The 12,393-nt window shown below is 39.7% G+C and overlaps 1 protein-coding gene across 1 annotated transcript in view; it reads right to left on the reverse strand.

Moving 5' to 3' along the window:
* Positions 1-12,393, reverse strand: part of FAM185A (family with sequence similarity 185 member A) — a 37,971-nt gene that overhangs the window by 2,509 nt on the left and 23,069 nt on the right. The window contains exons 6-7 of the mRNA XM_058022910.1: positions 10,952-11,047; positions 8,527-8,661 (exon numbers count right to left, since the gene is read on the reverse strand). Coding sequence (XP_057878893.1) covers positions 8,527-8,661; positions 10,952-11,047 — 231 coding nt within the window. The remainder of the gene's footprint in view (positions 1-8,526; positions 8,662-10,951; positions 11,048-12,393) is intronic.

Here is a 12,393-nt window from a genome sequence, read left to right on the forward strand (position 1 = left end):
TGGTGCTGGCTCTGCAGGACACGGGGAAGCTTCTGGCAGCTTCTCACAGAAGCCACCCCTAGAGCCCCTCCCAGCAACCTTGCCACACAGACCCTACATGTACTGGCCTTCTCTGGGATAGGGTTATTTTTTCTTAATAGTAGCTAGGATGAACCATAGTTTAGATTTCTGCTGAAAACAGTGTTGACAATATATAAAATTTGTTATTTCTGAGCGGCCCTTTCACAGCTTCAAGGCCTTTTCTTCTAATATTGCCCTGCCAGTGAGGAGGCTGGGAGGGGACAGAGTCAGGACAGCTGACCCCAAATGACCAAAGGGACATTCTGAACTGTATGGTGGCATGTTCTGTATCACAGCTGGCAGGAGGAGGAGCAGGGGACACTCAGAGTGATGGCATTTGTCTGACCCAGTACATGAGACACAGTCCTGCTTCCCTGGGGATGGCTGAACACCTGCCTGCCCTGGGAAGCAGTGAAAGAATCCCTCATTTTTCTTGGCTGGTGTGCACTGCTTTTGCTTTATCCATCAAACTGTCTTAATCTCAAAATCTCTCTATCCCAACCATGACTTTTCTCACTTTTACTTTTCTGCTTTTCTCCCTCATCCCACTGTGGGGAGTGAGTGGCTGCCTGGTGCTCAACAGCCAGCTCTGGTTAAACCATGGCTCTACATGAGATACTGATCTGGCTAAGTAATTTCAAAGATTTTAAGAGCCATGGTAAGATCTGACTGTCCAGATGCCCAGGCATTTTGCAAGTATTACTGTTTCCTTATGATAATGGCCTAAAAAAACCCCCACAACCCTGAGTATCTGTCTCACAGGTTTCACATAAACTCTGTACTCACAGGCATGCTCTGAAAAGCTCACTAACAAAGAAAAGAGTTCAACTCTTCAGTCTCATTTTATAATCAAAAACCTGAGAGCCAGAGAGAAAAGTGATCTTCCAAATTTATACAAAAGATTTGTGTCCATATTGGGAATTAAACTGAGATCTTTAAAGTGCCAAATCAGTGCCTTTATCACAAGATCAACCTTCACATTGGTTTATCTTTACAAAATATAATAATTTATTATTACTTTAGTGTTCATTTAATTGTGTGAATTCTAAGTTTAGAATAATTTGAGCCTGTAATAGCAAGAGGGATGGCAGGAAAGCAGATTCTGAGCCAATTTTGCAAACATGCTCTGCTCTGACCTGTAACACAGCTGAAATCAAATTCTGGCCACAGCAAAAACAGTGGCAAAACTCCAAGTGACATCACTGCACTGGTTTCCACAACTCAGGCCCGTGTGCCAGAACTTTTCAATAGCATTTCAGTGCTTTAGCAGCTCTAAGAGGGATTCATTTGAGTTTATGGGCCAAACCCACAGCAATTCACAACAGGCTGAGGTGTGGTTTGGAAGTACAGAGTTCTCAGGAGTCCAGCAATGGCATCATTGAGTGTCCCTTGTTATCAGACTACAGCATGCCTTCAGGTGTCTCCAGGGGGATGTCTCAATACAATTTCTGCACTCCTCATTGCTCCAGACAGCAGCAGTCTCAAGCACACTCAGTGTCAGTGTCGTTCCCACAGTAAAGCAGAACCCACAGACCTCTACTCATCATCTAACTGCAGACTTAATCTGTGATGAATCACCAAGTTGGACAAATGTGTTGTATATGGAATCCATTAAAATTTGGAAGTTCAGTTCCTCAAAGCTTTCCTGAAACACTGATTTTCAATAGTATTGTATCAGAGAGTACAGAACAAAAACTAAAACAGAATCTTTTAAGCATAGATAGCACTTGAAACATTTCATCAGTCTGGTTTTTAAGGAAACAGCCTCCAGGTGACAAGAAATTGAACCAACAAAGAAGTATAAAGGAAAATTTCAGCTGATCCTTTAACAGAGCTGTAGAACACTGAAATAAGCTCTTTCTCCTAGGGAGAGAGAACACAATAAATGCATGGCAGAGATATATTTCCAGAAAGTGCATATTGGAGTGCTTGGTCCCAGCTCATCTCTCTCATGTTTTTGTGACTATGGCTTGTACTTCTGTACACGACACAAACACTGAAGCACAGAATCAGTGCTGTAACTGGTTTCATGCACTGCTTACACCTTGGCAAGAAAGTTAAAGCAGAGTTTAGGGAACACAGGAACAAATTTACAAGAGGCATTTTAAAGCTGAGTTTCTGTCTGAGCTCTGTTTCTCATTTTGGTTTTGCCATGTGAATGTAGAAAAAAGTTTTGTTCCTTATACTCCTGGAAATTTGCCTGTGAGGCAAATATTAAGGTTATTAAGCCCATTACTAGTAGGAGGTTCAAAGTTATTTCCTATATTTGAATTAATTTGTGTATGAGGCAGTAATCAAGCAACAAGGTTTAGCTGGAGACCTTTTGATGACTGCTTGGGTCTTAACTGTACTCACTGCTTGTACTCTGGATACCATGAGAGCACGAGTGGATTTTGAGGAAGACTTTATTAGCTTGATTAAATCACAAAAGCAAACAGCCTCCTGAACTGAGAATGAGGTGGAGGGGGGAAATTAATTACAAAACCTACCAGGCAAGACAGCAGCAGGAGTTCAGGAGAAGACAGATACACTCATGCTGTGTATACCTTTCAATTCAAAGCCCAGGCAAAAGGTTGTGGTGTTTAAAGGAAAGTAACACCTTGGCAAAACTTCAGAGTCAAGCACTGACTGTTTATTTACTTGCCTTCCTGGAGACTGGAGAAGTTGAGACCTCTATTTTCATTTCACAAAACACAAGAAGAGGATCATATTTTAAGTGTTGTTCATTGGTAGTGTTAGGACTGGGCTATATATCAAAAGGTTGTGAACAGCTTGAGTTGAATGCAAGCTGAAACCAATAAAAATCTGTAGGATAGCATCTCATCTAATGTGTTTAATAAAAGTTGGATGAACTTTCTATTTGACTTGAAGGAATGTAATCTTTTCCAGATACAACCTGGGTCTTTGTTTATTTTTTTTAAGATATTGCTTAAGGATCAAGGCTTCACAGAGGGCAGTGTGTAGAGGGACATTATAAAACAAAGCTCTTCCCACTCAATTCTAGTGGCCAAGAGTCAATAAAAACTGCTTCTAAGAAGGAAAGTTCTGAAGTGCCTTGAGAACAGACTAAACAGGGGGGGCATGACAGCAGATAGTGTTACTCCTGGGATTGAACTGCAATGCTGACTGCAACAAACCCAAGACAGCTGCACAGTGGGAGCACTTGTGCAGCTGGTAAGCTTCAGATAAAACCTGAACTTTCAGCAGACTGACATAATACAAGCTCTTTCACTTATTTCCCTTTTAAAGGCAAGTTGCTTGTCTCATGTTATTCACTGCCCCTTCAGCTGTGTTTGTATTCAACCCTTGAACTCCAGGCACCTAAAAACACAGACATTACCTTGGAGTAAGCAATACAGAATTTCTCATCATGAACACTCTTATCCCCATCCATCCATAAAGCTTTGAACATGGTACAAAAGACTGCAATCAGCCCCCTCTGGCACCCTGGCCCCAAAGCAATCCTAAAGGGAAGGCCACAGCTCTCCCAGCACTACTGTGTGAGGGACCACTGAGGGAACAGTGAGAAGTAATCATTCCTGATGGCAGGAAACATCTGGCTAGATCCTCTTTGCTCCAGCAGGGAACATCAGGCAGATGTGAAAGCTGTAACAATTCAGTGCATGCCTGAGTGATTGTTGTAAGGAGAAAGGTGCTTCTAACCACAACCTATGGGGAGAACCAGGCAGGATGAGAAGACCTGAAGCATGTAAGAGAAACCTGAAAAATCTGAGATAGGACAATAGTGTCAATGTCCATCTTTTCAAAGGAATCTGGTAATTACAGACAGGCTGACTCTCCAGAGGCACAGGAAGAGGAAGGCCAGCAAAGAAATTCTGCAGTATTAAAAGAATAATTGGATACTCAATCAACCCATAAGGTAGAGGCAATGTGAAAATTTTCACAGGGGAAAAGGAGTTAGAGGAGTCAATGGGGGATTTCCTCTGCATGTCTTATACACACATCTGAGGGAAGGCATAAATTAACATGGGAGATTTCTATTACCTGCATGGCCATCAGAGGCATGGCTAAGAGAACACTGCTTCAGGTGGCTTTGCAAAGCTCTTGTGCTGCAGCCAGGATGGGATTAGTACCAAAACCTAAAAGTCCCGTTAACTGCTGCAATTGTTGTCATGCTGACAAGAACTGGGAGCAAGCATGTCTCCACTTGGGAGAAAACCAAAGCATAAGCTCTTTGTGTAGGGACAGAAAAACTCAGAGAGGTTTGCCAGTTGAGAAGGTAAAAACAGGGAGACACAGTAACAACAAACATCCACAGCCCCTGAGGAGCACCTGGGACATGGGGGGACTGTGATGGTGTTCACAGGATGAGGGAAGAGACCAGGATCTGACTCCATGTTTTAGAAAGCTTGATTTATTATTTTATGATATATATTATATTAAAACTATACTAAAAGAATAGAAGAAAGGATTTCATCAGAAGGCTAGATAAGAATAGAAAAGGAATGAATAACAAAGGCTTGTGTCTTGGACAGAGTCTGAGCCAGCTGAGTGTGATTGGCCATTAATTAGAAACAACCACATGAGCCAATCCCAGATGCACCTGTTGCATTCCACAGCAGCAGATAATCATTCTTTACATTTTGTTCCTGAGGCCTCTCAGCTTCTCAGGAGGAAAAATCCTAAGGAAAGGATTTTTCAGAAAATGTGTCTGTGGCAGTGGGACATTTACCATGGAAATTCACAGAGCTGCTGCAAACCAGATGAATTGCCTGCAAAGTTAAAGGATTCCTCAGTACCAAGCAGATGGCATCAGGTGAATGCATGCCACTGAATATGAACTTGGCACTAGAACTGGGGCAAGGATGGAGAAACATCCAAAGTCAGGTGAGTCCCTGGCATCACTCAGAGATGAGATTTACATGGTTTGTTTTCCAGACAATTAGGTTTGGAAAATTGACACCATTTGCTACAAGGATTCAAATAAAGTCTCTGAATGACTGCAAGACTTTTTCCAGCAAGTTCACAGTGGTCAACACACAAGGTGGCAACCAAAGTGGCTGAAATGTTTCCAGTGTCTGAGTTTCATTTAGTCCCCATCCACCCACATGCCTGATAACCTTCCTTTGTTACTGTGGGGTGGGAGGGAGCAGATGGTCACATCAACCTCAGACAAGAGACACCAGGGCTGAAAGCTTCTCCTTAGGAAGCACTGAATTTAGTCAGAAAGCTCACATCACCTGGTCTTTACAACCTGCAGCACTGACAGTCCTACTGCCCCCCAGACAAGTGCTACAATCAAGTTGACCTTGCTATTGAGCAAAGTTTCCTTTACATGAGGTCAAGTTATAATTTTTAGTCCTATTGCCAGTCAACAGAACAATTGATTTCCTTATTTCTCTGTGGCAACTTCTTATGTACTAGAAAAATGCTTCTTCTCTTCCCTTTGTCTTGTCTTTTGAGACAAAACGAAACTTTTCAGTCTTCTCTTGTTAATCATGATTTCAGGACTCTGATCACATGTTCTCCTTGAGAGACTCTACAGTTTCAAAGCACAGTACTCAAAACTGGACACATCCCAGCAAAGTATTACTAATGCCATGTAAAGCCAAAGGATTATTTTGAGTTTTACAGAACAATCATGTTAACATGCTGTTTGTTTTCAATGGTGTAACTCTATTGTTTCCTGATATTATTTAAATATTGCTCCTCTCAGGACTACACAGGTAATTGCTCCTACCTTTATACTTAGAACTTAACTTATTGGAAAGTGGCCTAAAAAGCATATAAATCAAAATTATATGAACTTAAACCTTGACTTTCAACATGTTTCAAGTCCTTTGACATAACAGTCTTCTAAGTTCATTTTCTGCTTAAATATTTGACACTTTTTAGCCTCCTATTCTTTCTCTTACCACAGGTAGTACCTACAGCTAATAACCTCCACAGGCATAAGATTTAAGAACACAGGCACACCTGGAGACAGGGAGCAGGCAGACATTGAGCAGGAAGGGCTTTTCTTCTTGCCAGGGCAAAGAAAGAACACCTTGACATGATTACAATCAGAAATTACTGGAATGACTCAAGCACTCTAAAGGCAGCCAAACACTTCCACTGATGGAAGCTGGACCAGTGCTGAGCGTGAACTCTGTTTTTGTGACATTTCATTATAACATACATACTGCTTTCAAGACTGCCAATGGAAACAGATGTAATTTGCTCTTGCAAATTACTTCAAAGAATGAAAGCTCCCTCACTGCTCTCCAGTTCCCTCCCTTTCTCAGCAAGTGTCTCCATTTTGCAGGAAAGTCCCTTCTTTTCCTAAAAGAGCAAACCCATTTTCCCACTCCCACCCTCTGTCTCTGGAGCACTCACTGCAGACTTCCATCATCCTGCTTTCACTAAATCCCACTCTGTTCCTTGGCTGGCTGGCAAAGCCTGGATGGGAGTGCTGGTGGGGCTGTGGTGCACTGACTGCCCTCAGGGTGGAACTGGGGGTGATGGTGCACATGAGAACTGCTCTAAAGCAGCAGGGAAGGATTTCCTAGAGCAGCAAAGTGCAGGAATATCTGCATGTTCACTCAAGTCACAGAACTCTGCCCTGTCTTCCCCCTGGACAGCCTTCTCTCTAACACATTCACATATTCCCAGAGGCAAGCAAAGCTTCCTAAAAGGTCACAGTGCCTGTGTTATTCACATGAGAACTGGATTTTCTGAAAAATCATCTGGTTTTAAGCTTATCTTTGAACTCAAAAGCATAAAACTCCCAAACTGCCATGCTCTTGTGACACAGTTTTCAACCACTTGGCAAAGCCCCTCTTCACTCTCTATTTTACATTTCTTCAGTCACAACAGCAGGACAGCTATGGACCTTGTACCTGAAACTTCAACAGTGAATAATGCCCCAGGATACAGAAATTGTATTAAATGATTTTCAATTATTTGAAAATCTACTTGTACAATAAAATTACCAAATATTACCTTTAGGAAGAAGCAATTGTGGATAGTGAGGGGACAAGTGCAGAAAGAATACATCATAAGGTAAAGAGAAACAGAAGGAGGAAGTATTTCCCTTTTTATGTAATGCTGTAACTTCTTTAAACAACTGATAAGCATTAGCCTAATGCTGTTGCCTCTGCAGAATTCTTGATGATTTCTATGCTTTTGGAACTTGAATATTTGAGAGTTAACTAATCAGAGTTTCTGCTTTTGACCTCAAGTGCCAAGATGATTTCCATACAGAACAGTGGTTGAAAAATTGCATCTGCTCCAGTGATGATTGTCCCACACAAACACTGACTGGGTTGTGAAAACAGAGAAGTCATTCAGCTGGAGATATTTGAAACACCATCCTTATCTTTAATGTTGCCAAAGTAGCAGATGATTGATTGGCTGGTGGTCCTCATTCACTGAGAAGTCTTGTTTTACTGCTGAGGTGATTCATTACACCAAGTCATGCTAGAACCTGGGGTCCTTCCACAGATTTCTACCCTGACAACCTCTAATTATGGTTTTTGTAGAAACTGTATTTAATAACCAGTACTAAATTTAAGGGCTAGTTACTGTTCCTAGGCAGGAAGGGATATATAAGCAGGCTACATACTAAAATTATATAATTACAGTTCCAATGTTTTCCTGACTCTGAGATCCCCATCTTACATGGGGAAGGAAGAGAGCTTTTGTGCCTATTTTCTTAGGTTTAAAACTCCAAGCCTTACCCCATTCTGCTGTCACAGCAGGTCACACTGACATAACACATTCAAACAGAGCTGGAGCCCTCAGACACACTCAGTTAATGTTTTCTCTAGAGCAAACTGTGGAATTGGTAAAAGCAACAGCCTTAACTTCTAGATAGCAACATCTGGAGTGGGGGAGAGAAATACACACCCTGACAGTGAATTGTGCAACTGTTTTCTAAAGCAGGAAACAGCAAGACCTGAGATTCAATTTTAACTGCCTTATAAGAATAGTTCCAGTAATTGCAGGTACCTTTCCATGTACTCTCTGTCTCTATTCCTCCAGCTCCAGCTTCTTCTGCTCTTCTCATCTCCCACCCATCATTTCTCAGCCTATCTTGCACTACATACTATTTATAAATATGCCATTATCCCTTTTATTTCCCCCCCTTTGACTCAGAAACAGACAGATTTTTCAAATTATTATATTTTGAATACAATAGATTGCTTAGGAAAGTCTATGTGAGTTTCTAAGCCAATGGGTCAAATTCAGCCCTGAATTATCTCCCACAAATTCACTGGACTAACACTAAGGAGGACTTTGGCTCTAAGGCTTTTCTTAGAAGTTGATTACATTCACAAGTCATTTACCAAATAAAATTTTAACATCATCCAGTAACATGGGGAGTAGAACAGCACAAGCAAACATCTGAAAGTGAAGCAGATTAAACAAGCAGCTGCCAAGGGCAATAAACTAATAAAGAAATTTAGATGCCTTTGACTTAGGGCAGACAGACATTTATTGGAAGCCAAGATTAGTAAGCCTTACCACTTAGTGTTACATGATCATCTTTGGAGGCACTCTGTGTTTCTTTTAACTGGATCTCTGAGCTCACATCCACTTTCCTTCCAGACAGCTCTAAATAGGCTTTGAGAGATGCAGGTACCTTGACTGTAATTGAACCTGATATAAAATGAAGTGCAAGCTAGTTAGTTTAACCCTGAGATCAAAGCATGAAATACTCCATTATTTCACTAACTCCAATCAAATCATCATTTGGTTGTGCTTGGTTGGGTTTTTTTTTTAAAGTCTTCAGAAACAGTAACCTCTTGTTTGTGGTCACTGAAAGGATAAATGAAGGTATCTTCATTTATCATAAACAGAGTATGTCATATATAGAAAATGGCATCACAGCATTTCCTTCACAGACATGAAAATAAATAGTTTGATAGAAATAGAAAATAAATAGAGGATGTTATTACAGGAATGATCAATGGAAGCAAATATAATAGATCTCACTAAGTTCATCTTCCAGTTGTATATTCATATTCCAGAGCAAGGACAGGGCAGACTTGACAAATAACCCAGTCACTGCATGGCACATGATGAAAGGATTGCTCCTCTGGAAGGATGGGGGGCTGCTCACTCACTGTGAACACTGGCAATTGTCTTTGCTTTGCTCAGGGCCAGCTGTTCACACCTCCAACAGATGCAGTCTCAAAACTGACTATCCAGTTTAGACTGTGCCTCACTAAAATGTAAACTAGTGGCAAAATTGCTGCTTTGGTGGCCTGAATAATTCTACTTTGAGATTAAAACCAGAAATTCTGACTTCTGCTGCCCCTAAATATCTATGCATCAGACCAAAGGCAGACACTGGGCCCCCAACCCGGCCACATTAGTCATCTTTGGAATAACTCAGTCACAAAGTCTGAGAGCTCTCTCCTACACATTAGATCAAAAACATGAGAAATTCAGAATATGCTTCCTTTTTATGTGTTCCTTAGTTTTTGCTCAATTTCAACATTTACTTTAGGAAAACATAAAACATTTTCTTGACATCCATCCCAGAAGCTTCAGCAGAACATGGTAAGGATAACAGCAAAGAAGTACCAGAAAGCAACCCTGGCTGAGCAATTCACACACAGCAGAATCACTTGCCTGTGACAGCTCTGGTGAACAAATTGCTTCCAGTATAATTTAGGCCTGCATTTTGCTGGATACACAAAAGCCTTAGAATAGGGAAGGGAAAAGGTCCTCATCTTTGGGTCCTCTTTGGAGACTTGCTCAGTGATGACTCACAAAACCCAGCACACATGCAGCTCATTTAGCACAAGTGGGACATTTTCTACACTGCAGCTGTCGGCAGTTACTCTGAATTTACAGGGTAAACAGAGCTTCAACTTTGCCTTTACTAAACTGTGCTGCCAGAAGAGATGTTAGAAAATAGTTTGAAAATAACATTAATTAGCTTTTATTGAATATATTCCTCTTTTCTTCTAGCTCAAAGAGATACTAACTTAGCAAAATAAGTGATACTAAAGGTAACCAAGAAACAATATAAAAATAAACATCTTTGCACTAATGAAGCCAAAATAGATTGTACAGAAAGATGCACAAATTATTTCAATTCATTGACACCACGAGTCCCATTTTGAGTAACTGTTAGGATTTAGCAGGGCACAGGCTTTGTTTCACAGGAGACAGAAGTGGACCAAACCACCCAAAGTCTCTGACACGACATTAAAGTCAAGTATAAAAATGCTGTGGTGTGTTTTAGCTTGGTTTGGATTTTTTTTTGTTTGTTGGCATTTTAGGTTTTTGGTGTTTTCTTTCTTTTTTTCCAAACTAGGATTAACAAGATGCATTCAGGGCTCTAATTTACAGTATCATATCTTCAGAATGGCAAAACTGAATGAATTCAGCAAAGCAGATATTAATTCAACTTTATGTGTGAGCTTTTAACTATGAAGAGGAATTTAACTGAGTAAGCAGGAGAGAAGAAGAAGGAAAATGGTAATGTAAGGCTCTCCCATCTTTGCTTTTCTGCCTTCAAATTTTCATAGCAGGACATTTCAATCAGAAGGCAAGAAAAAATAAATGTGTGTGTGCCAGTGATCACTGCCCATACAGCATCATGGAGAAAACTGTGCTCAAGGCAAAGGAACACTGTAACCCCAGTCAGCCTTGCAGAATTCTGCTGGGCATATTGCCAGACAAAAAAAAAGAGAAACATTGAAAAACACAAGCACATTTAATCCATCTTAAGTATTCTTGTTCCTGATAGAGCTTATTGTATTTTAAGTATTTATAGACATCTTCCAATAATGATACCAAAAAAAAAAAAAAAAGAAATAACCAACAATCAGAAACTATTTTTTACAGACAGATAAAAAACCCCAAAGCAAACCCTTATCTCCTTTTCTTTTACATCAAAATCTGCTAGAAAAAATATTTGATTTAGTTTGCTAACCTTTCTGGGATTTCAGATCCACTTTTCTTAATTGACTGACATAAACATCTATTGTCCCATGATATGTAGAAGCTTTTAGACTTCCATCTGATGAATCTAAAAAACAAAAGAAAAGAATTTGTGTATCATCACTCTTTTTAAGTAAACATTTTCCAGAATATTTCTTTATACCTCAAGCTGATTTTTATCAATTCTTTTGTGTTTGAGAATAATAATATTTATTAATATTCATAATAATTTACAGATTATACATAATATACATAATCATTTACATAATATACACATACAAAATAATTTGCAGACTGTCAGCCTTCACTTAGGATTTTTCAGAAACCTGTTACTCTATCTCCCCACTCCAGCACTGGGGCACATGCTGCTCCTCAGGCTGTGGCTCTGCAGTTGTTCTACATTACAAGGGCCCAACTGCAGTGCACATCTTTCTACAGGAATGTCTTTATCTTTGTGTGAAAATCAAGCATGAAACTTGAATACTAATATCTCTTTTAGCTTCCAAAAGAGTTCATTTGCTCAGACCCTGTGCAGGGATAACTTTACCCAGGAAAGATACCCCATGCAGAAACCAAGCAGGGGTGCACTGCAATATCTTGTTACACAGAAAAACTGAACACAGGCTGATTTGTAAGGTCTGATTCACTACATCTGAGTTATCAACAATTGTTTAATATGTCCAGGAAAACAACATTATTTGTTCTATGTCTTGGAATAGAGAAGCCTAAATTTTCCTTTAAACCTTATTAGCAGAAATTTATGATCATACAACTCTGCAAAAAAGCATTTTTACAAACAGAAAGCCTTTAAGAAGCTTTAAGTGTATACTTGAGTAGTCTTTATTTGCAATGTACTCCAATTTTAAATACATAGACTTCCACAATATTAAGTGAAGTCCCAAAGAGTTCAATTACTTTCAAACTACTGAGTTCAAACTACTGAACAAACTTATACTTAATAAAAACTGCAAAGAAATCATAAAAAAAAATCTAGAGGAGCATAAAAAAATACCTTGGTACACAAGCAAAAGGCAGTTACTGAGAGGTATTTTTAGAGACAATGCTAGAAATTAAAGTATTGGCAAGAAATCCTGAGACACTGATAGACACTGGTTTCTGAATATGCAGAGATAAACCCCAACAATCAAACTGTTAGAAGTAGCTAAAAAAAATAAAACTTGAATGAAAAAGTTTTAAAAAGTAAAAGCATTAATGAGAGAATGAACCTGATTAACTAACAAGGATGTCCCATATTAACATTTTATACTTGCCATACAGTTTTAGCTCTAAGTAAATTCATCTGGAGCTTTTCTGATCCCAGGTTTCAAGCACAGATGCCAAAGACCAGTGCATTGCTTACAACAGCAAAAACACAGAAAAGAATCTTTATCCCATAGCTAAAGCTGATTTCTTTGGAGGGGAAAGTAATCAAAA

This window comes from Melospiza georgiana, chromosome 4 (genome assembly GCF_028018845.1).
Source record: "Melospiza georgiana isolate bMelGeo1 chromosome 4, bMelGeo1.pri, whole genome shotgun sequence".
NCBI classification, from domain to species: Eukaryota; Metazoa; Chordata; class Aves; order Passeriformes; family Passerellidae; genus Melospiza; species Melospiza georgiana.